General features: G+C 46.9%; 2 protein-coding genes and 1 long non-coding RNA gene across 9 annotated transcripts; 1 reads left to right on the forward strand and 2 right to left on the reverse strand.

Moving 5' to 3' along the window:
- Nucleotides 1–1,066: 1,066 nt before the first annotated feature.
- On the forward strand, nt 1,067–18,312 carry LOC1281599 (basic proline-rich protein). Of its 6 annotated transcripts, XR_009765340.1 has the most exons (10): nt 1,071–1,155; nt 5,491–5,720; nt 5,917–7,498; nt 7,655–7,698; nt 9,257–9,431; nt 9,560–9,765; nt 9,823–10,008; nt 10,089–10,244; nt 10,883–11,137; nt 12,131–13,739. XR_009765340.1 is itself a non-coding variant. In XM_061648582.1 (9 exons), the coding sequence occupies exons 2-9, from the start codon at nt 5,595–5,597 to the stop codon at nt 14,757–14,759; spliced, it is 2,748 nt and encodes a 915-aa protein (XP_061504566.1). In that variant the 5' UTR covers nt 1,067–1,155; nt 5,491–5,594; the 3' UTR covers nt 14,760–18,312. The 6 variants fall into 6 exon arrangements, 5 of the variants coding, with proteins under 5 accessions (XP_061504566.1, XP_061504570.1, XP_061504568.1 ...); XM_061648582.1 differs by lacking the exons at nt 10,883–11,137; nt 12,131–13,739 and adding an exon at nt 14,487–18,312 and having other exon boundaries at nt 1,067–1,155; XM_061648586.1 differs by lacking the exon at nt 10,883–11,137.
- On the reverse strand, nt 11,953–14,611 carry LOC133391901 (uncharacterized). Its single transcript, XR_009765341.1, has 2 exons — nt 14,474–14,611; nt 11,953–14,315 (listed from the first exon to the last, which is right to left on the reverse strand). It is a non-coding gene; the product is annotated as an uncharacterized LOC133391901 (long non-coding RNA).
- On the reverse strand, nt 18,065–20,329 carry LOC1281597 (ras-related C3 botulinum toxin substrate 1). 2 transcript variants are annotated; one of them, XM_551238.5, is made up of 5 exons: nt 20,254–20,329; nt 19,821–20,174; nt 19,315–19,430; nt 18,914–19,146; nt 18,065–18,829 (listed from the first exon to the last, which is right to left on the reverse strand). In XM_551238.5, the coding sequence occupies exons 3-5, from the start codon at nt 19,428–19,430 to the stop codon at nt 18,591–18,593; spliced, it is 588 nt and encodes a 195-aa protein (XP_551238.2). In that variant the 5' UTR covers nt 19,821–20,174; nt 20,254–20,329; the 3' UTR covers nt 18,065–18,590. The 2 variants fall into 2 exon arrangements, with proteins under 2 accessions (XP_551238.2, XP_061504572.1); XM_061648588.1 differs by lacking the exon at nt 20,254–20,329 and having other exon boundaries at nt 18,065–19,146; nt 19,821–20,087.
- Between the last annotated feature and the right edge of the window lie 4,290 nt (nt 20,330–24,619).

The raw sequence follows: 24,619 nt of genomic DNA on the forward strand, positions 1-24,619 counted from the left end.
GATGATAGATGATAGAAATACAGCGCAAGAGAGGGTGAGGAGGAAGTTAAATCGAAACAGAGAGATAGAAAGGGAGAGAGAGAGAGAGAGAGAGAGAAAGAGAGAGAAAGGAAGTAGAAAATACTCCATCATGCATCCATTGTTGAACTCTTGGGGAATCGGATTTGATCTCACGACGTGCGATCTAGCACGCCCATGCGCTACTGATCACACCATCGAATCTGCCAACGTTACGTTAGCTTAATATCTACTAGGTGTTTAAACGGCCATCATCAGAAAGCGTTAATTGATACCTAATTAAGAAGATCACAATGTGCTATATAATTGGACATAACGTCAAAAAAGATAATTGAACCAAACGTATAGATTTATCGCCCATTAAAGCAACGTCGAGGGGAATGGCAGCCATGAACTTAATGAGGGTTAATTCCTAAATAGCTCAAGAAGTTAAAGTTTGCCGTCGTGTGTTTGGGGAAGATAATTAAGACATCTAATCTAATTATCGTCGAACCTCTTTGACCTACTTTACTTTTCAAACAGAACCATTCCATTCTAATATGCCGAATTGTTATTCGGTTTGGTAAAAAAAGCACATGTTTTCATTGCACAACATATTAACAGTGTAAACTTAATTCATGATCACCCTGTGGCAACATCGCGTACCCCAAAGCTCCATCTCTCCCTGTGGCCCCAGGAAAACCATTCTTAGCCCTACTTTCTTTCGTATGCGAGTCCGCGCCCTTTAGCATACCCGAACACCCAGAACCGCTCGTGTCCGGTACCGAGTTTGTTTTGATTTTTTGATTCTTTAGCCCTCCCCTCTCAAACCAGAACTCGCCACCCAAAGGCTTTGGGCCCTAACCGCGGTGAACGGTGCGTCCTCTGGTGCGCCGACGCCACACGAAGAAGCAACCGTCTCCTTAGCATTTTGACAAAACAAGCCCTTGCGGGTTTTCTTGACGGTAGGTTTACTGCTTCCTATTCTTCCGGCCCCTATTCCACGGCCGGGTCCTAACGGTCGCCTCGGACCGACCGACCCACGGTGAAGGCAGCTCAGTCTTTGAAGTTTGGTGACGCCGGGAGGACCTTTCCCGGGAAAGCACAAATCTCCCGGAGGCACTTTCGCCGTTCTCCTTGGGAGTGCTAGGTAGGCAGGTAGGGCATTGTTTGGCGGGGCACATTGACCCACGAGTACCGAATCAGTGGGTCGATTCGAAGCAAGCAGTTTTTGAGTTTTTGATTTTTGCTACTCCGTAGAAGTAAATTTTTCACCTTTTTGCTGTTTTGTTTTTGAATCTTTTCAATTCGCACGCCCAGCACAATCCCCGCTCAATCGACCGCAAGGGACTGTAGTGGAATGTGTGCGAAGGGTTAGTGTAACATAACACCCGTACCTTTTGGCTCATTTTCACCAACACACACAACGAGATTGTCCCACTTATTACGGCGCTTCGGTAGTTTATACCTGGTAAATGGTAAAAATGTATAAAAACTTGCAATTCCCTGTACAAAAAAATCCCCCTAAAATGGAGCAAAAGTACATTGTAATGTGACCTAAAGATTGAAGCATCAACATAGGTTTATCCTTACTCATAAGTACAAACTATTTAGCGACCGCTAAACGCACCCTGTGTCGGCATTTTTGTGGGCCCGCCATTCCGCGACAAACTTCCTCAAGCAAGGAAAAACCATCGCTGACGTGCGCGAACTTCATCGAAGTGTGTCGATTTAATTAAGTGATAGGTCACCGTCGCATTCCCTTCCCACGCTGGGCGCTTTCTGAGGTAGCGTGGAAGGTGCTAAAACAATTCACAAATACTTTAAAGTAGGTGGTAAAAGTAGTACACGCTATAGTGGTAGTGTTAAATAGGTAGGTGATGAAACGTTGCGCGATTGAAGTGCGAAACAAGACAAAGCTTCCGACAGTGGTGTGTGACCGTCGTGTGAGTGTGTTTGAAAAGCAGTCCGTTGAAGAGCCGGAATAGAGCCAGCGTTGGCTGTGTTTGTGATGGTGAAAACTGATGAAGAGGACTGGCGTGATTTACTCGAGTGACCTTCTTGCGTGCGTGCTTTAATCCATACCTCAATCACCCGCGTACGTACGGGGGACACATTGTGGGACGGAAGCGAAATTGTGCCATATGCCTGTGGAGACCACCTGAGACGCAGCTGAACGTGTCCAGCAAAGTGTAACTAGTATAACAATGCTACCAGTGGTGTTGGGGTGGTAACGAACAGGAAAGAAGGAAGAGAACAAATCAACCCATAACCATAAATGTCGATTCCCCATCATCATTGATTAGAGTGAGGTAAAGAATCCAGGATCGAGCGTTAGTACAGCAGCACCATTTTCGGTATGTTTCCTAATAAGACGCGTTACAGTTTAACGTTACTCTACTAATCGGTAGATCAAAGCGGTTGCGGTACACTAAGAATCCTCCCACAGAAATAAAGAAAAAGCATTTAAAATGTGCGAAAAAGCTTCAGACGACCGTAACACTTTATTCCTCGTTTTGGAGGCCATGTTTGACCACCCAAGGGACCCAAGGGGTGTGATACGCCCGCTCGACACGCTATGCCATTTGTAAACAGGCCAGGCGCTCGCGAAGCTCTAATTATGAGCTGTGAAAAATGCAAAGTTTCACCTTCGAATTGGCGAGCGGGAAATTAAACTTCAGACCTCAGAATTCAGAGCCCCCCCCCCCCCCTCCCCAAAAAGCCCTCACAAGAGAGAAGGATAGTGGCGTGACATTAGCAAAAAAAAAAACAAGAAAAAAAGAAAAGAGCATGATAAAACAAATAAATAAAACCAACCAAACCAAGACAGGAGACCCCACCAGCAGTAAACTTCCCTTCGACACACACACTTTCCCAAAAGCTCCTCCGTTTCATGTTCAATCACATCACCGCTCCTCCGTAAGGATGTGCATGTGAACTGACCCGCTTTCCGCGTGTAACTGTTTGCCCCCCCCTGCCCTCCTCCCTCGCACTCCCACGGGTGCCATATAACATGACGTTCGGGGTCTCACCGTGTTTTGGGCCGAGTTTGGGAATCAGCCGATGGTGTGCCCTCCTCCTATCCAGTGTGTGTGTATGTTGTGTGCGATTACATTTGCGAAACCAACAAAACCACCTTCGTGTGCTTCTTCCTCGTATTTACTTTAGGCTTTTCTGGAGTCACAGGAACAGGCCCTAGTACGGCAAACACACACACACACACATACACACGCACGGGTGGGGGTGGCGTGTCACCGGGTACTATTTGGGTACGAAAAAGTGTCCCGCACACCGGTGAAGGCCGTGTGGTTCGGAGCGAGAAATCGAAAGCCGGCGAGCATTTATTATCTCGCATAGAAATATGACTTCCACTTTGCATAAATTTTATGTATATTCAATTGATCAAACATACACCCGCTGCCTGCTGCTGGTGGTGGTGGTGGTCGTGGGATTGCCAACCGCAAACCTTTGCAGAGCAGAGCTTGGAACGAGCCCGCATCCATGCGCAAGCAGACGTTTGTCTTGCGATGTGTAGCTGTGTCCTTCGAAGAAGGGCTTGGGAGGGCTTATCTCTGCCGCCTTCCCAGGGTCGAAAATCCATCCATATTCTATATCGCGAATTGAGTACAATGATCGAGGAGGGGACGCAACAAAAAAAAGAAACGGACCAACTTTCTGGGGGTACGAGCTGTAGCTTTTGCAAAAGATTGCATGCTACCCCATATAAGCAACAGCAACACAAACAAACCCGTCAACAAAATCGACCCTCCTTCTTGGTTATTTCTATCATCCAATGTTCGAACTAGGCGACCCGATTCAACTCTGCGCTCTCTCTCTGCAGCGGGTGGACATGAGATGATATATATGTTTGCGGGTGTGCAGAGTGCGCGGCGTGCCAGAGAGCCTTGAATTGTTGGAAATGCAAAGGACCCAACGCCCAACCCAGGACCTCCCAAAAAAAAAAAAACGACCGTATCACGTTACGGTCTCCTCTGCCGCATCTATCGGGTGGCGTGACGCGTGACGACCGTCGTAAGAACTAATGATCCAAATGTCAATACGGTGACTGGAGAACCTTGTTGTCTCCTGCGGTACCTCCCGTTTCTGCGGTCTTATCGATACATATTTCAACACCGGGAAGCGCTATCTGCCGTTGGCGGGTCACCGTCACACACACACTGTGGTTGAATATTTTACCCGTGTGTGGTGATTGATATTTCCATTATTTGTCGATTAGGATCGCGAGCGTGCGATACGATGCGCCAAAGAGCGTATTAGGTGGGGCGTCGCAATCTATGTTACTGCAAATAGAGGCATTATTAACGGGGGCCATTGTACAAGGAAGAATTTCTTATGCTCATTCGTGGTAGTAGTTGGCGAAGGCTGGTAAGAGGTTGCCATGATAGAGATGGTAAATTAGTTTTAATTTTGTATAAAGAATTCAATTTAGATAATGAACAATTAGAAATGATGTATATCGTAAGATATACAAATATGATGAGATTAACCTAAAAAGCATCACAAAAGAAGAAATCATCAAACAAGCATATTGTTTTCAGTTCTTAGGCTTCACTTTTAAATTGTAAGTCGGTTATAGAAGTACATCAATAACTGAAATTACAGTTATTCTGACATTGTTGCTACTACGTATGAAATTCAACACAAACTATGTAAAATTACATTTTGATTAGTTTGATCAACTATTTAATCTTTGTATGTTATTATTAGTTTTTATTTATAACACTCGTTTACAGCTTTAGTATATGAGTTACAGCCACTATAATAGGTGTAAATGACATAAAGTATTATAAAAATAATCGTAAGCAGTGCTTAAAACGTAGCTAAACATTTAATTTGTATATAATTGGTACCAAATTAAACAAAACTTCCCAACGGCACTTCAAAAGCAGTATAAACAGTTGGCAATGTATAACACAAAACTGTTATACACTCAACGTAGTAGTAATGTGGGATAGTTCCTTCTGTCGAAGTCGTTTTACAACTGTAAAAAAAAGTCGCTGGACAGCTGGATAGGGACAACGGATTTGGACCTCCTGCCCTTTTTGCCCTCTTGTATCTGCATTGTACATAAGCAGCTAGGAAAATGCTTGCCACCACACCTTACCAATACAAACTGGAATGGATGGATACCACGATGGGCGGCAAACACGTGCAAACGACACGCCAGCAAAGCGACAAACCGACGCTGACCGCCATCCCATCCCATCCCCATTTCCAACCTTTTGCCGGGGCCAATCTGTCCAATGCAGCGGACATCAGGGCTTCCCCCATCAGGATGCATGACGATGGCAAATGCGTGATGCGTATCCTCCGCGTATCTGGTGGCCACTGTACAGAACGAACGATATAGGTGTGTGTACCGTGTGCGTGTAAAAAGCAACTAGGAATAGGAATGTTTCCAAAACAATAGAGAAAACGAACCCACACACACAAAAAAACCACAGCCGGTCCCCAATTTCTGTGTCCTTTCAGTCCGCAAAGCGATCCGATTGGAGTCGCTGAGACTCGTGTGGTCGTGTCGTTGAGCCGTTTGAGTGACTCTCGCGAGTGACGCGCTCTGCTCTGCGTCGGTAAAGATGGACGTGCGTACGGTAAGCTTCGTGTCGGGTGGAGTTGAGCAGGCGATGGAGTTAAGCACGCTGCAGCATCAGCAGCAGCAGCCGTCTAAGCAGGCTGGTGGTGCGGGTGTGCGTGCCGAACGCGTGAGTTACAGTTACAGTACCTACTACCGTGGGAATTCGCAGGGGAATCATGGCTTTTGTTTTGCACAAGTTTTTGTACAATACATTATCTACTTTTTTCAATGCTACTGCGTGACGATGTGTAGTAGCGCAGACTACACGAATGTCAGAAGTAATCGTCTTTCACCCACTATTTGTCTTATGTCTTACGCCTCAGAGTATCTCCGGTACCGAAAGCACAAAGCCAGTACCGACAGTACTCGGTGGACCGAACCTCTTTGCACCTTCCGCCGTTAGCTCACAGCTTCAGCGTCCACAGCCTACGGTGTTAGCGGCATCACCAGCGCCACAGCCACCACTCGCTCCTGTCTTACCTTCTGTTGTTACTGCGCCTCCGGCCCGTCCATCTCAACCTCCGACGACTCGCTTTGCTCCAGAACCACGTGCCGAGGTTAAGTTTGTGCCTTCGGTGCCGCTCAAGACACCGCCGGTACGTCCTTTGCTGCCACAGCAGCAGCAACATCCGCATCAGCGTGACACTGGTCCGGCCCTGTTTCCGGCCCCAATTGCCCATCGGCCACCACCCATCGCTCACCAACAAGCTCCCTTTGCAATGGATCCAGCACGGCCCAATCCTGGCATGCCGCCGGGGCCACAAATGATGCGTCCACCCGGTAACGTTGGACCGCCCAGAACGGGAACACCGACACAGCCACAGCCACCGCGCCCGGGCGGTATGTATCCTCAGCCTCCAGGCGTACCGATGCCTATGCGGCCACAAATGCCACCCGGACCAGTGCCCGGGATGCAGCCTGGAATGCAGCCCCGACCACCGTCCGCACAGGGCATGCAGCGACCGCCCATGATGGGGCAGCCACCGCCCATCCGTCCGCCCAACCCAATGGGTGGACCGAGACCTCAAATTTCGCCCCAAAACTCAAACCTTGGCGGTGGCATGCCGCCGGGAATGGTAGGACCGCCTCGTCCCCCCATGCCAATGCAGGGTGGAGCACCTGGTGGTCCTCCGCAGGGCATGCGACCCAACTTCTACAACCGTCCGATGGGTGACCCTCAGACAAGCAGACCGCCCTCAGGTAACGACAACATGGGCGGAGGTCCTCCACCATCATCCGCCACTCCATCGGTGGATGATGATGAAGATGTGGTCATTGGACGACTCCCAGCAGACAACTCGTCCGCCCTCAACAGTCCCAATCCGGCGAGAGCTCCGCCGCGCAACTTCACCATGCCCGGACCGGGTCCGGGCATAGGCGAGAGGGAAAAATCCAACCCCTCCAGACCACCGTCCGTGGCCGGCAGCTACGGTAAGCCGAACGACCACGAGCTGGACAGTTCCGGTGGGCGACCACCACTGCACGCGCTGAAGGACTTTATCAACAAAGAACCGCCTCGTCCAGGGCAGTCGCCCACCCAATCACCTTCCCCTGGCAGCCAGCAGTCGCTGTCACCGGCAAACACGGACGAAAACTTTAGCTACCGGCCAGGAGCGAAACCAAACTCTGGCCAACAACAACAACAACAGCAGCAGCAGCAACAGCAATACAAACTGCAACCTCCACCTGGAGGTCGACCGAACGCACCGAACCCATCATCGGCCGTTAGCCCCGGTGGAGGACGTGCCGAGGGTGATAAAGTTACCTTCCAGATTCCAAACGGCGGTGGTGGTGGTGGTGGTGGCGGTGGTAGAGAGGGATCACAGGAGTGGAACTCGCGATCCAGACCTCCACAGCAGCACAGCATGCTCCGGACTGGACCGAAATCGCTAGCGCCCGATCACAGTAAGCCAGAACGCAACATTCTTAATCGATTTCCTTTTTGCAGAAACATCCTCTTTCTCTAAAGAACGAAACACAGCTGTCCAAGGTTCGTTTCACTAATCTCACTGTTTTTTTCTGGTTAATCTTTTCATCGTACGGCTCTCACTCGCGCTCCAGAAGGTGACAACGATAGCGGCGTTGACGAGTACACTCAGGAAAAGGTAAGTTTGGCACAAAAATGCAGCGCAATAACAACAACACACCCGACACGCAAATGGGTAAGGTAAAACTAAACAACGCTGTCAAGCAAGCAATGGTTACTTTGTTGGAGCGTGTGTACGTTTCACACACTGGAGTAAAGTTTTCCCAGCAAAGTCCGTTGCCACGGAAAGAATGAAGAAATCAGGCTTGCAATTGCTTGCCTTCTATCGCAGAGGTAATTTCCCGGTCCTGCGGATTGTGATTCTACACCATTTCCGGTGCTATCATGCCGGCGGAAGGGAACATTAACTTTGTTAAAGAATTCTTGTACAAACAATGCGCAACTCGTGCTCGAGTTAGAATAGGGATGGGAATAGGAAGAACTGTCACGTAGACCCAGCTAAGTGCAATTAGTGTGTCAGAACTAGCATACAAGAGATTGTATTGTATTAGTTCCTCTTGATACAGGAACTTCTCTGGACATAGCTCCAATTTATTTCTAATATCACTTCACGATAATACATGTTCCATCCATTTTGAAAACTAACGATCACCCATGATCATGTAGAGTTTGAACAACTTCTTGAATTTCACCATCCATCCGTTCAAGATGAAGAACTTCGCCTTGAACTAATTTCCCCTGCTCCCCACGGGGTAGATCTCCCGTCTGGAGCACCCTGTTTATAGGTCGTCGTCGTCGAGGGCACGACATAGACCTTTCCGTTCGATCATTCTACGATCATTCATGCTCCCCCCAGACCGAACGGGGTGTGCCCCAAAGATTATGATGTTAAATATTACCAAAAAAACACTGCAGAGTTGCAGAAATAACTGAAGATTTCCCCCCTTTACCAAACGGCGTTCTGTGCTCATTTGGTACTGTGTATCGCTAATAACGATCACAACCAACCAATAGTTACGCACCAATAGTCAGTCCGCCGGTCCATCAGAACCGAGTCGGGTGCGTTTTCTTATGTTCACGTCTTTGCACCAAGAGGTAAAAGAAGTCGTCCCGTTCCAGCTCGAACCGATCGTTTGCAGCGTTGGTGCGCCGGTTCTGTTGTTGTTTGTTGAACCGTTTAGGAAGTTTGTGGTGCAAAACTGCCGTGCCGTTTGGGCGAAGAGGTGACGACGATCATACCATACAATACAACGTGCGATATCGGATCTTGCCGTGAAGGGGGGGGGGGGGGAGGGGGTGTGATGCCGCAACAGATCGGGGTAGGTTCCATAAATGGGACACACATACGCCGATACGCACTAGCGCTGGCACATGGGGTACCCTTCCGGTGTGGGGGGATAACTGTTTAATGCTTTTTTATCGTCACCGTCATCATTCGTCGTCGTCGTCGTCGTCTTGGGAACGTTTTATTTCCAAGTGCACGAAATTGAAACACGATCGACAATCGATCAAATCAAGCTTTAAAAGGCAGTGGCCGGGTGGCAGCTGTGTTCGGGAGGGCAGAGGGCTGGGAAAGAGCACTGAGAGCGCGAGGCCGAGCAGAACGGGTGGAACCCCAAACACCCCAAACAAGAGTGCCGAGTGGGTCGACTAATCTTTGCGCCACCATTTGACAGGATCGTCCCAATGCGCTAGCATCGCCAGCGTCACCACTGAAGTCGCCGAGCAAGATACCGGGACTAGCCAGAAGGCCGGAAAACATTTCGTCCGAAAGCCGATCGCGGAGCACCTCGAAGCAGCGCGCCAACGCGAAAACACCGGAAACGCCCTCCGACCAGCCGCTAATCAAAAGTAAGCAATGTTGGCAGAGTGTCCCAGAGTGTGTGCTGTGGCTGTGTGTTTTGTGTGCTTCTTTTTGTTAAGGGGTTTTTCCATCAAAAAATTCTAACAAAAACGATCTCAATCTCATGTTTGTGCAGAAGTACCAATGAACAAAATACAGGTCGGTGGGGCACCATCTCCGAATCTGAAGGTCGTGAAGTCAAAGATCGGCTCGCTGGAAAATGCCAGCCACAAGCCGGGCGGTGGCAATGTGAAGATTGAAACGAAGAAGATCGACATCAAGGCGGCCCCACGAATCGAAGCGAAGAATGATGCGTACATACCGAAGGGTGGCGACAAGAAGGTACGTACAGGTTGCGGATAAACATTCCTGGTTTTAGGCATATTTGTTCTTCCACAGATCATCAGCACAAAGCTGCAGTGGAATGCAAAGCCCAAGATTGGGTCGCTGGATAATGCCAGCCACAAACCGGGCGGCGGGGACAAGCGCATCGAGTCGATCAAGACGGACTTTAAGGAGCGGGCAAAACCGAAAATCGGTTCCAAGGATAACATCACGTACAAACCCGGCGGTGGTGACGTGAAGGTAAGGCTTGAGGCTTTGAGAGTAATAGAGACGAACAAGGGAGGTAATAGTAATCTGCACTACTTCTTCCTTAAACCTAGATCGTACACCAGAAGCTAGACATCAAGGCGGAAAGTAAGATCGGCTCACTGGACAACCTCAAACACAAGCCGGGCGGTGGCGATAAGAAGATCTTCGACGACAAGGAGTATCTGAAGAACATTGAGCATCCGATCACGCCCAGTCCTTCCTCGCAGGTAAAGTCAGGCGCTGGGTCGGCGGAAAACTTGCTAGAGTAAAGCACATGCGTCCCAAGATGGGAGAGTGTCGTCGCCTTCACTCTCTCCATCAGTGTGTGTGTGTCTGTTTGTATGGGTGCAGCTTTCCTGGGTCGCGAATTAAAATCGCGGGAAAGTCGTTTCGGTCGTCCGTGGCCGGAGCCTGTGTTCGCTCTCTTCTCCCGCGCATAAAACTATTGCCCACAATGCCTGGTAGTTTGATTTCAGCTCCGCAAATGCGACATTCTTTGCTAAATATATACATATAAATACTGTTGTGTAATTTGTACTCTTCCGGTTCCTAGTTCCTTATGTTCCTTTGTGTTTGTTTTGTTCTTGTTATGTAGCGTAAAAGCATATTTTTTCGTTTAGTTATGTACTCCTTTGTCTTAGTTAGTCTCCTGATCTTCAGGAATTCTGAAACTCTATAGTTAGCTCTGTAGTTAGGCAAATACGATTGGCACATCTTGCGTCCTTATGCTGCTATTAAGCATTAAGCTCCTTCTCCTCTTTAAATCTGCTCTTAATGTTAATGTGTTTCAACCATTCTTTTCTCCACTTTCTACTCCACGCGATCGCACGCCCGATCACTCCTTCCACCGTCCTCTATCCTGTAGGAGTATCTGTACAAATTCTATTAGTATTAAACCTCCCCTGAAACCGTCTGACCAAACCGCAGCAGCAGCAGCAGCAGCAGCAGCACCTTCATCATCCCAGCCTTCCACCAAACTCTGCATGGCCGTGACGCGCGTACGCTGCCAGCTTTGCTACTCCCAAAACGGGCTCCTCGATCTTCGTTTCTCTTCCGCTAGATCTAGTTCGTGCTCTTCCAGTGTTTGTTGTGTTGTCTAGCAACAGTGTTCTTGCTCGCCGTAAGTTATCTGTTTACAACTCCGTGTTGATCACGCGTGTTTAGTTTGGCGGTTTCTGTGTGCGTGCGTGTGGTTTTCGAGTGAAGTAGTAACGACGTTTGTGATGATCATTCACCTTGAGACCATTGGACATGATGTAGAATAATGGCATTCGGTCCTATCCCTTCGTAGCGTCCTCTCTAACAATCGAACGCCGTACTTACTACCGCTAACCTGTGAGATTGGAGTCGTTAGTCGCAGTACCTCTCCATCCATCGCCATCTGTCAACGATCAAGCGGATCCTATTCCAGGCATTCCTCCGTATCTCTCCCTCTCTAGCTCCGGCCACTCATTCTGTAGTTGTTTTATTTTGCGCATGTTACGAAACTGTCCACTAATGCGCGGTCGTCAAACCGTGAATGTGTTTCTGGATCAATTTCACAGCTCGATGGAACGGAAGAATGCAGCTACAGTAGCAACGCCGCCGATGCCGAGCTGGAGTAGAGAGCTTTGCTAAATCATAATACTGGCTTATATCTACACACAATCACATACTCACACACACACACTGCTCTTGATCTGCTTGCTGTAGCTCGATGTGCACGCCGCCCGCCACTGTCCAACGCCACCGGTAGTGAATTCTACCCCCGCAGAGAAAGAGTGTCGTTTGGGCAGAGCAGTCGATCGCTATTGCTGCACACATAGTACTCTGCACCATCGTACAACATCGATTTGTTCGTTTCATTTCGAATTGTAGGTGGCTCTGCTCAACCGTTGTTCTAGAAGAGGAAAAGAATGTTGTTTGCGCGTTTCTTTATATGTTTGTGTGATGTGATGTTTGTTTGTGTGGTTGTTTGTTTTCGCGTTCTAAAATTAAAATTTACCCCAAATTTGTATATTTTCTCCCTTTATTTTCGATTGGATTTCTTGTTCTATTTCCTTTTGTTGTTTGTACTTTATAGTTTAATTTTGTTTTCTTTGTTTCTTTCTTTACTTCTTTTCTTTTTTTACAGCCAACCACTCCTGTACCTTTCTAAATTGGAATCGCGTTTTGTATGCTTCGTTTCATTGCTATCCAATTATCGTTAATGTCTGTGTTACGCGTGTTTAAAGTGTTACGTTTTACACGGAAGTTAGTGTGCAAAATTGAAAAATGAAAAAAAGAACCTTTTGCAGGATTTTTGTTATCAAATTCTGTTTCCGTTGTTTGTTAGCTAGTTCATTGGCAAGTTGGTAGCGGGGAAAGTAAAAGTGTGTTATTTAAGTTATATTGTTGTAACACAGTGCGTTTTACACATTCGTTTCAATACATTTCTAGCACATTGCGTAGCAGTAACACAGCAAACAAAACAAAAAACCCCAAAAAAAGCATACAAAAGAGTTAAGAAACATTCGTAATGTCTCCAAATGTAAAACGGAGAAATGATAGTAGCCAAGCACAGTAGAACATGAAGGTAAAAACAGACCCGATGTATACCAAAACAGAAGAAACAAACAAACACACCCAGTAGTATTAACAGTAACAGTTGACCATAGAACCAGAAGAAGAATACCATAAACCAGAACAATCAATGTGATCGTTGTTGTTCGAACACCGCAAAATGCGTCTGAAGAAGTGATCGTTCTTCGTTTGCTTATCTTTACAATATTATCCACAATTATTCATCTTATAATATTAGCACAGCGCATATGTAAAGCATATTAGTGTAAAGTTTGTACAATGTAATCCTTTTTTTTAAAAACACTTTAAATTCCTTTCACACAAGTTTGCACACAAACACAAAAATGGCAGCTTTCCATTGCAAAACGCACGGTACGAAACGAAAGGATAGCTAAAAATGGAATGCTTGTAGCTTATTTTGGAACATTACACAAATTAACGGACACGAAACACGAATAGCTACACAAGTCCCAAATATTTTTTGGGGAAAAAAGGTTCCATTTTGCGTCCCTTTTCGATTCGCCAGTTCGTTTGCGTCAGTTTAGTCACACGTTCAAAGGCTGTTTTGCGCTTATACGGGGAAAAAAGAAACGCAAATAATTATTAAATTGTCACGCTTATTATCTTCCAACTGCGGTATAATTCCCTGCAACGATTTGCAACATTATTGTTGATTTCAGTTCAAACATACGTAAGTGCGGAGACCAAAACAAAACAAAAAACGCCAAAACTATCCGGTGCAACTATGGCGTCGTCCTTGCGCTATCTATCCGCGAGATGTAAGAAGATGTTCCGTGTCGTTTAGAAGGCGTTTGATAATGATGGCAAATAACGTGCGTACAAGAAGAAAGAGAAGACACAGAAGATACATTAACTTGACTACTAAAACATTGATTGATGATTGACGTAAAGAAAAAAACGGAATGGAAGTTGTGAACGTTGTGTGAGCAAGCAGAACGAAATACCGTTTTACTAAAAGCGAACCTAAAACTCTATAAAAGTTTACCTGAATGAATATGATACAACAGAAGAAGAAAAAAAAACGATATATTACTATAACACGATACATAGAGGAAAACAAAAAAAAACAAATCCAAAAAAGGAAAAGGAAATGGAATCAAAATGGCTAAATCGATTGGGTATAATAAACGGTATCGATCGGAAACAATTACTAATCAAAACACTCCTTTTTTGATGCCTCGTTCTAACGTCTTTTGGGGGTCTCTTGGTTTTGTTTTGGAGTGCGCGTGTTTTGTTCCCCCTCAAAAGTTCTAAATTTACCGAAATATCAAGCGTCCCTCACACCTTCTTTTCGAGCGTCGTCGTTCCCCATATCCTCAAGTGCACACACCACTAGCAGTAAACAGCAGTAAGCCGTAGCCGTGTAGTAGTGAGTTGCTAGTTGTTCTGATAACTAATTCCGAGTTGACCGTCTCGCACACCTCGCCCCCGCCCGCCTGCGCCCCCTCTCCACTCCAAATCCACTCCAATCGTGGAACCGCGCAGTAAAGGCACCCAGCAGTCGGGGGCAGCAGTCGATGCAAGAGCCTCCGGCGCTTCCACGTAGAGCGCTCCCATCTGTTGTGCATGTGCTGTATTGCGACAAGAATCCGTGCTGATCTTCCCCGCCGTAAGTGTAGCCGTATTGCGTAAGTAGTTCATTCGTATCACGCACCACACACACCACGCCATTTAGTGCCATTACTTGATGCTTGGTTTTGTAATAAGTGCAGCGTAATAAACAGTCGTTTGGTCACCTAAAATGATACGAACAAAAGCACATTTTAATAGTGAGAGGGTACATTTGATCCATTTCATACATTTAGCAACACACAAGAGTGTGTGTTAGCCACTCTCGCAAAACCCCCAGGTATACTTACTAACGGAATCGTGTTTCCTTTCCCCCCCAACTTACCGCACGTGTCCAGTTTAAGCGTTCCTCGTCGATGCGCCGCATGACGGCCAGCGTGTCGGGGGCGGACCTGTGTCGCAGCATCGACTACGAGCCGGTGCGGGTGCCACCGCTCGCTACCGCTTCCCTCACCGCTTCCCTCTCCATCCCCGCGGAGTGTATCGTGCTGTCCGTGGCGGATGAGCCGAGCCCGGAGCGCAAGGTGCAGAAGCTGGAACCGACCGAAGCACCGTGCTACATACGCAAGGATGGCCGCGCTGTACACCCGAAACCGTTCCGAACGTACTAGGAACGGACTCGAGAAACGATGCACAAGGATATGTTTTGCCGGTGCCGGTGCGATGATGCATCGTGGGGATCGTCGTATGGACAACATCGACAACAAAAGCTTCAAAAGATGAGTGTAGAAAACGATTGATACCCGAATCTTCCACGCCTACACGATGCGAACCACATTTGCATTAATAGTCACGGTTGTAGACTATCTTTTTAGAGTGGAGCCTTTTAAGTAAAGGTAGTAAACGATCTAAACCCGTTACGCTAGTGCTTTTATATGTTTGTAGTTTAAAGCATTAATTCAAAAAACAAGCAAGGCTCTAGTAATTAAAGTCGCCACTAAAGTCTTAGACCGTTCCGTAAAGCCAGTGCGACGCCGCGCGAAATGAAACCGATTTCGACCCAACAACTGAACATCTTTTCCCGGTGGTGAGAAAATTTGAAATCAGAAACCGGACCAGAATAAGCAAACGCAAAAGAAAAAAGGGATGCTAAATCGTTAATCGCCCCAAATGGAGGACGGACATTACTGTGCCACTGTTTTCGGTAGCTGAAAATAGGGCGACAAGTAATCGAGACAACGACAACACCGTGATGTGTAGAGTAACGCTGCGTAACGCCTTAACTAAGCTTAAACCGAAGCGCGACACGCGTGTGTCCTTTTAAAACGGAACCGGCTCGCGGATACAAAACAAAACAATGCGGATGATAACCTAACACTAACTCTAACCAACACTCTAATTAGTCCCACCCATTAGTGCAAAAGTGTTTTCCTTTTCCAATGCCTGCCTAGATTGGGAATTCTTTCACACATTTTGCTGCAAACGAACGACGCCACGACGACGTTGCAATGTAAAGAAAACGACTTTTGCAAACGGAAACTAGAACACGAGGATTAGTTTTTGTTTTATTCTGTATAGCAAGATGCAAGATGTTAGTACGTTTTTGTTTGTTCTTGTGTGTGTTTTTTCTTTGTTTGTTTGTGTTGCTCCTCTTACTACGGCGCACGCACGCCGCGATGTGTGTGTGTGTGTGTGTGGTTTGTTCTATGTTTCTTAAGAAGTCCCTCTTAAGCCCTTTTTTCTATATGTCGACGCGTTGGCATTTAATTAGAATTCTTGGTTTCTTTTGTTTTCTTTTCTATCTCTCTCTCTATAATCAAAAAGCAAAATAAATATCAAAATACAAAAAAATAATTGTATAATCGAAATATGCGCCTCTTTCTCTTCTTCTTCTCTAATGCTCTCACACTTTCACTGTCCCCCCCCCCCCCACACACACACCCACACACTTCTGTCGTTTTGTCTCGCATTCTCTCTCTCCTCTTTCGAAAAGCCTGATCTTCAAACAAGCAAACGGAAACAGAAAATGGATCCTAATAAATGCTGCCGGTAGGAATTGCTCCGAAGGAGAGATTAACCAAACCGTAACGCCTAAGCCTATCGGTAATTGTAATACAAATGTAAAATGTCATGATTGTGCATCTTTTGTTTATAGTATATGTATAAAAAACTTATTCAAAGGATAACTCATTATGGCAGCCCTTAACAATCTCCGGCCCCGGCACACGCTGAACGTGGTGTTGGTCGCGTGGCCTGGCGAACTGTCAGCAAACGGACTAGGATATGATGGTGATTTGCTCTCTATCTTCTCTCACGCTGTATGATCTACTACTTCATGCAAATAATTGACGCCTATCGTTTAAACGCAATCGCCCACAAATTCTGGCAGTTTTTTGTAGTTTGTTTTTCCCTACACACAGAGCCTTCTTCTTCCCGCTTCGACTAGAAACTATGAATTGGGTTCATCTAATCGAGACATGTTTATGTGACTGAAGCTACGATCCGTTCCATTATTGGCTCAAAGGTGATCGCTCGATTGATCTCATATTTCAAAAAAACGCAAAAACTCCAGCACAAAGAGATAAAACCACAAATTATCAGACTCCGCATTGCACTTAAACTCTAAACCGATTAAAATAGTAATTAAAAAAAACACTTTGGCTCGCTTCTTCCCCCTCCCTTCAACACATACTTTTGACTGCTTTTTCCGTTTTGTTCCATATTTTACGCGGAAAGGCGGATTTTACGCGACGCGTGCCCGCAACACGGCACGCACGCACGCAGACACACAAAACAAAAGCATTTTGCAACTATTTTTATCAGGCAGCATTAGTAGCTTTTTGTAGTTTGTAAAAAATATGTATATAGATAGATTCATTGCATATCATCGATGCGCGGATGTGGAATGAGATTTACTCATGAGATGCTCATGCCCGCCCTCCTACTCCTCTTCTACCGGCATTCGCTCTTTCTCTTCCGTGGCGCAAAGCTACGAAAGAAATAGGTAAATAAAAAAAAAGAGAACAATCTCTCACTCACCCCACGGTGGGCCAAGACGTGTGCAGCAAAGGGCGGTTTAAGCATTTTTTTAGAGCGAAAGAACACAAACGCATCTTGCATCTTGCCGACACGCCAGTTCCTTCTATCCCCGTGGCATAGAAAAAAAAGCGCTTCCTAGTGCGCAACGAGGAGCCAAACGGCACACGTGTATACGTTTAATATTGCAAATTATCTCCCGATCTCCGGATCCTGGTTGGAATATTTTTTGTGTTCGCGCTGCTTCGAAGGAAGGGACTATCGAAGGAAAAACAAAACGAAGCGTTTCCCTCGATAAACGGGTAAATGTGTAAATGTGTAAAAAAAAAAGAAAACTGCTCAACAACAACGGATCGATCGATGTCGGTCAGGCGATCCTACTACACACCTCACCTACACCTACATGCTGCGCGCCGTCCTGCCTATTCCCTAAATAGCATTTTCAGTGTGTGTGTGTGTTCCAGCAGGGCATTGTTTTGATTTTGTCAATCTCCTCTCCTCTCATTCGGTTCTCTGTTAGGTTTTTCTTTTTTGGAAAATGAAATACTTTACGTGAGGTATTTTCGGCTGGTTGGTTCCCGGAGTTGGGAATGGGGGTTTGAGGCGGGACGTTGCTACTAATACGTCACTTTACGTCTGATGCATTCGGTATAAGCTTCCCCTTTGCGTTGCTTCGCTATCACTCAAACTCCTAATCACTCCCGCCCTGCTCCTGCTCCTGCTTCCTTGCTTCATTGCTTCATTGTGTGCGATTGCTTATCGCGCAGAGAGTTCTGCCGTGTTTTGTTTGTTGCTACGTTTTGTTCTATGTTTTGTCCCACACACACAGGGACATACGCGATCGTTTTTTTTGTTTTAATAACGTGTGTCTTCACTGTTCAGCCCTTCGCCCTTCTTCGTAGGTTTGCTCTTTCGTTGATTTCTTGCTTGATTGCGTTCGTTTCTGTTTTTTTTTTACACGGCGGCTTTATCGCGACACCGCCGTTTATCGCTGAAAATGGCACACGCACACCACGACGGGACGTTTCTGCCCGGACCAGGGCAGTGAGGGGAAGCGAGTCAGCGCTATGTTCACGGTTTTTGCTGCATTTTGGTGTTTGATTCCTTAGCCGTTTTACGATTTTCAACATTCACTCGCCCGCTACCTTCCTTCCAACATGCTTTTGTTGTCCCCGGTCCTGCTGTGTTTACCACACTCCCTCTCTTTCGATGCAGCCCGCTCGAAATTTGCTTCCAATTGCTTTTCCGTTCCCTGTTTCCCGCTCTTTTTCTCGTGTGTTTGCTCTTCCTTCGCTGCCACCACGGCCCTTTCTAAACTTATGTACAATTATGTTTTCGCTAAATGTATGTTTTGTTCGCTTTTCCTGTTTTTTTTTTCTCTTTGTTGAGTGGTGAGATGGAGTGCTCCACTCCTCCACTCACCCCCATCCGGTGCTCCCACGCGGACACATGCACACAAGCACACACTACATCACAACACATTTTCGTTGGCGTCGTTTCAAAGGCTCCGGTCTGAGGACGGCCCGCACCGCTTCGTCAAACACCTGCTTTAGGCCCCGCTGGGTTAGTGCCGAACATTCCATATACTTTACCGCCCGTATCTTGTTCGCTAGCTTTTGGCCCTGTTCGCGCTTCAGCGCGGAAAGGCCCTGGTCCGCCAGCAAGCTTATCGTTTCCCGATCCTCGCGCAGATCGATTTTGGTTCCTGTCCGTGGGGGTACAAGAAGCAGGAGGCAATGCGCCAAGGTGGTTAGGTCATGGTTTTCTCGTACGATTGAAGTCGACTTACCGACTAAAATGATGGGCGCATCCGGGCAGTGGTGCTTGATCTCGGGATACCATTTGGAGGTAACGTTTTCGAACGACGACGGGCTGGCCACACTGTAGCATATGAGGAACACGTCCGTCTGTGGGTAGGACAGGGGCCTTAGCCGATCGTAGTCTTCCTGCCCGGCCGTATCCCACAGCCCGAGCGACACTTGCACACCGTCCACCACCATCGGGGCGGAGTAGTTGTCGAAGCTGGAAGCCGGAATAAAGAAAGTAAATTAGAGCGCATACAAACAGGCACACACGCACACAATGCCTTTTGGCTTATCGCTTCCTCTCTCTCTCTCCCTCTCAATCTCTCTGTGGTGTGCCAGAGGCAACTACGTCACTGTGGCGACGATGACAAATCGCCTCACTTACACCGTGGGTACGTATTCGCCGGGAAAGCTGTCGGTCGTGTAGCTGATCAACATGCACGTCTTCCCCACCGTGCCGTCGCCGACCACCACACATTTGATAGGTCTTCCGGATGACATCTGGGCGCGGTGATGGAAAAGAAAGGCAGAAAAAAGGACAAAATTAACATCCACACACGATCAACTCTCGTACGCCAAAAACTCATGGCCGGGGCAGGGTCACAGGTGTACTACAACCGGAAGGACGGGTTTTCCGGTAGCAACTGTCACGCATGAATGGGTTTTCCCAATTAGCAGCGGACTGTGCGGGTGTGTGTGTGTGTATGCCGGTGGAAAACGACAACATTAAGGTCGAGACCGATGAAAATGCATCTGCCCGAAGGGCAACACACCAATCCGAGGGACAACGCCTGTCCAGCCAACGCCTGTCCAGTGTGCGTGTTTTGGGCCGCTGCCAGCCAGATTTGTCCCGCTGCCCCCATCATCACCCCAATCCCCCGCGTTGCCTACCTTTTAGCGAAACCTAGGAAAAACAAACTGGAAACACGAAGAAAATAAAAACCGAAACACCTCCAACACAAACGCGCACCGCACACGTACGAAACACAGAACCACCACACACACACTCGAACACGAAAAAACAAGGAAAACACCTCACGGCTCGACTTTGTGCGCTTGGAAGTTTCAGTTCAACTTTTCATTTGCTTTTGCGGCCGCAACACAACAGCATATCTTTCTTCTGTTGGGGAGGGAGAGAGTGCAGAAGAAAAAAAATCACCAAAATCTCCGCTGGACATAATACAGGGCTCGCCGCACGCTGCTGCTAGATGTAGCAATGTCATCCGATCAGGAATTGCTTCTAGCCTGTAAAAAAGTGAAAAATGTTGAGAAAATGAAAGCTTTTTGTCGTTTTATTGAGTATTTTTGCGATTTAAAATCATACAAATGCAGAGCAATAAAATAATTAAAATAATTATGGTTCTCCAATCATCCTTCGAACCCTGTAAAAATCACAATTCTACGAAATGTCAAAATTAATGGACGCCCGGCCCGTACAACATGGCGAGGGTTTTTGATGTTCGAATATCGCTGCATCTCGCTCATTTTTTCTATCCGTCCTTTTCTTGGCCAGAGTGCTCGTTTCGAAGTGAAATTAATAAAAACACCGTTAAAAGTTCAATACCGGCTTTCTCCGATTCTCTCAACGTCAAGATATCCCGCAAATGAAGACAGCTAAAAAACAGATAAACTAAACAAAAAACAGACAGCTAAAAAACAGACAGACAATAAAAAGCCACCACCGAATCAGCTGTTGCGCTAGCGGAACATGTACGAGTAAGCGAGACGGCGAAGCGCAGATGCTACTATGGCACACACATGAAATGTAGGATCCCGTGGGATAAATGAGGGAGGTAGTGAAGTGTATTTATTTTTTGGGCCATATAATTTTGCCCACCAACACAATCACACACCAGCTTTTTGGCGGTCATTTTGAACCCTCAAAACCCCTCACAACGACTTACAAAAAGGCTCACCAGCGAGGGAAAATCACACCGATTTGGAGCGTTGGCGACCTCACAAATACTGGTTTTTGGCCTGCGGGCTGTTGAGGTGAGTTGTATGGTGAAGTACGAGTTGTGTGCAACTTTGTGTGCCACTTTGATTTGGTTTTTGAAAAATTCTCAAGAATTACACTAACCGTCTTATGTGGTCTTATTTTAGATAATGTACCACGTGTTAGTCGTTCAAAATCAGATTTGTTTAAAAGAAACCTTTTAAGATTTATCTCTAAATTTTAAAGCATTCCCCGTTCGGCAAGTACAGTCCATTCATGGATTCCTCCTTCCTCCTTCCTCCTAGCTAGAACATCTGCCAGCATGTTAAATCTTAATTTACCCCCTCCGTCAGCAATTTAGCTAACTACTTAAGCTGATTAAACACACCCGAACGTAGTATTTCGCCGTGCGTAGAGCAAATGTACGAAATATTCGCCTAACGCACCATACCATACAACCACAGAAAATGAAAGATTTATTACTTTTCGGATTTTCCAATATTTTATCCCAGCTCTTCCCGCCACGAGTGTGCTGGATAGTTTCCACTTAGTTCGGCCAGGCACTACCGACTGTGTCGGTAAATCAGGAGGTAAAAGGGGAGACACGATGGAAACTTTCGCGTAAATGTCATCAAAAAATCTTCATCACTACTCGCCACGGCAATTGGAGAAGCCAAAAACTTTTCACTGGATGATTTTGCACCAACTCATCAGTAAGTACAAAGTTTTAGAGTCAGAGCGCTAAAGCAGTTAAAGCGAGCATTGTTAAAGAAAGTCGAGCAACAAGAAATAAGGAAGAGGAGAAACTTCCATAGTTGCGAAAGCTCGAAATGAACGAACGCATTCCTTCCATTATTTTTTGGGGAAAGTTCGCAAGAAGAATCCTCTCCGACATGGACATACGTCTACTCCAGTAGCGGCGCTGTAACGGAAGCGAAACCCAACGGGACGGTGGGTAATTTATGGGAAAATAATTTTTGCGAGCTGTCATCGATGTGCAATACTATCGCAAGGCAGCAAGGGGGAATCGATATTGGGTGCCGGGAATCTCGGGTGTCGTTCTTTTGGGCAATCGAAGAAGGGGGGAGGGTGCCGAGTGTCCAGAACCATGTTTTCTTCCCGGTAGCAGCGGGAGATTGCTTACATTCATTCCGATTTATGCTAGACGTTGCAGTATTCTTTGGAAATAATGTTCCACGAACGTAATAAATTGAGATGGTTAGATGATATTTTTTCGATATAAACAAACTTCTGAAGCATGCTCCGAAGATCCATCAATTGAACTACTAATAATAAAGTTGAACAAATGAATGCAATTAAAAACACGTGCGCTGTACGCAAACGATTACGCCTACCAGCTTATGCACAAGCATTGCTTCCGCACTTCTGGGCTTTTGGAGCAAAACCCATACACTGACCCATTTCCCATAAAGTTGCTTTTCTATTTTCCCTAATCAACAAGGGGCTAAGGGGCTTGATATGAGTAGATAAACCCATCCCATCGCGTGCGAAAACCAATTGCGAACATAACCTCACTCTACAAAGCGATGAAACACGTGGTCGCCGTGCGTAACGCTTCCGCTGCGCGCACACCCGGATAATGGTAGAATTAGTTTCCGTTCGATCAGGATAATCCGGCCCCAACCACCCAAAAGCGATACCAAGGTACTCCAACCCCCCCCCCCCCTCTCGGGGTTTGATGGAACTTTCATGTAGCGTGCGCTTATTATTATGCAATTCCCAGCTTCTCGTGTCCTGCAAAACCCAGCAGCATCTCATCTACGCCAACCAGCCATTGGTCCAATGTGTGTGTGTGTGTTGCGCTTGTTGCTGTTTTTGCGCCAACCGTTTCGATGATGAACCTCACGGACTACTTTTCCCTCCATGCGGCTGAGTGCGTTGAGATCCAAGCAGGCGTGCTCATCAGCATAACTTACTAATACGAGACCCATTTGGCACCCCGGAAACAGATGGGGGGCTGGCTGGTAAGAATTTAGCAAGAAATAAAACCGTTCCAAAGCTGCAGTTTTATTGCTTGACGAGCAGCTACTTGCTGTGCTTTGTGTGTGCTTGGGTGTGTGTGTATAATATTTGCAGGAAAAAGACGACCACTGTAGTCTCGGTGGTGGCCTACGAGACTCTTACAGCCGTGATGCCGCCCTGGCGATGGAAGGAGATGGCCCCAAAACTTCTTGCAGGATGCCGGCCCAAACGGCGAATCCCAAAACGATGCGAGCTTTAACCATTCCGTTCGCGGAGATGCCCGTTCGGTTGTGATAAAAGCATATGGAGCAAAAGCCTGCCTACACAGAACGCCAGTACATAGCCGCGCAGTAGACGTGGAAAGCTGGGGACCGACAAGGACGACTAAGGATAGCGCTTTCCGTTAGGTACATATGCGCAGTGGGCCGTGCGCTACAGCCAGTCTGGCTGTAGCATGTGGCCGCAGCCAATCCGGAGGACGGGATATGCTCCAGCGGAAAGCTCAGCCTTTGGTCCTTGTTGCGCGCGTTATCACTTCGGCTCTTTCTACTGAAAGGTGTGAATGGGGGGAGAGTAGAAAGTTTTTATCAGGACCAACGGTTCGGCACAGTTCCGTTCGGACCGTCGGTCGAAGGATACACGTCAGGGTTGGAGCACTCCCGATTCGCGCTCCCGATCCGAGCACATCGCGATTGCCGACATTGATTTCGGGTTTATTCGGGCGGCGGCCACCTGTTGCATTGAGATGGGAATGGAAGTTTTTCAGGAAGGTTTTTGGGCCATTTCCTGGGGTTTTTGTTTTTGGGGATGCAGAAATTCATAGAAAAAATTCATTCAAAAATAGAACCTCATTCTCTATCTAGCCTCACAATTGCTCTTCCTTTTTACTTAGTATCTTCAACAGCGAAGATGTCCACTTGGAACTCCCCGCGAACAGGCGTGATCAGTTACACTAGACACAACACAGTAGTAACACAAAATGTAGTCAGAACCTGTTCGGAACAGTCAGACACTCGGCTTGAACTTTCAGGGCCACTGACGCCGACCGTTCCGTCCTTCCGTGTTTCGTGTTCCGGCGAAGGCGAAGGGCGATCAACCACCGAAAAAAAAGGGGCCGCATCACCCCATCCCCCTTTTCTGGTAAATATGACAGATTGGTTTTCGAACTTTTGAAGGGCAGACGGGACGGGGGACATCAATTGGATGATCGTACCGCGGACCCTCGGCGACCTAGAATAGGAAGTGATAGAGTGAGAGAGAGCATTACTAGAGGAGAAGGAAGTGGTGGACATTTGAATACAATGCCCTCTAATCCACTAATGGGCCGGCCCTTTCTAATGTATGTGTGTGAATGGGATGGGTGGACTTTATTAACTTGATTGATCCATGAATGTGCCATGAAGGCAGAAGGGTGCGGGGACGGCCGATTTTGTTCGTATTTCGTTAACCATCGTGGTTGCCCTTTTTTTCTCTTTTCTGTTGTTGGGCGAAGGGCCCCCCGGTTGTGTGCGCGCGCGCTCGTACACAGTTGATCGGCGGGAGCGAAGGTCGCGCCGTTTCGATGCGGGTAGCGTTAGTGCCGCGTTTCAGGTGACAAAGACACCTCATTTATGGTGGATTTTTGGGGAGTTACCGAAAATACAGCGTACAAAAAATAAGATCAACAAAAGCAACTAGGAACTAGGGCTCAAACTGTCTACACCCCGCAACCAACTTGGTAGGAACAGGAAGGCCTCCCATCAAAACACAAACACACAAAATGCACCATGAG

Source organism: Anopheles gambiae, chromosome 2, assembly GCF_943734735.2.
Source record: "Anopheles gambiae chromosome 2, idAnoGambNW_F1_1, whole genome shotgun sequence".
NCBI lineage: Eukaryota > Metazoa > Arthropoda > Insecta > Diptera > Culicidae > Anopheles > Anopheles gambiae.

Coding starts and splice junctions, on each gene's coding strand:
- LOC1281597 (XM_061648588.1), bottom strand. CDS start 19,430: ATGTCATCCGGAAGACCTATCAAATGTGTGGTGGTCGGCGACGGCACG. Junction 19,147..19,314: donor GGCGAATACGTACCCACGGT/GTAAGTGAGGCG, acceptor TCCGGCTTCCAG/CTTCGACAACTACTCCGCCC.
- LOC1281599 (XM_061648582.1), top strand. CDS start 5,595: ATGGACGTGCGTACGGTAAGCTTCGTGTCGGGTGGAGTTGAGCAGGCG. Junction 5,721..5,916: donor CGGGTGTGCGTGCCGAACGC/GTGAGTTACAGT, acceptor CTTACGCCTCAG/AGTATCTCCGGTACCGAAAG. Junction 9,766..9,822: donor CGAAGGGTGGCGACAAGAAG/GTACGTACAGGT, acceptor GTTCTTCCACAG/ATCATCAGCACAAAGCTGCA.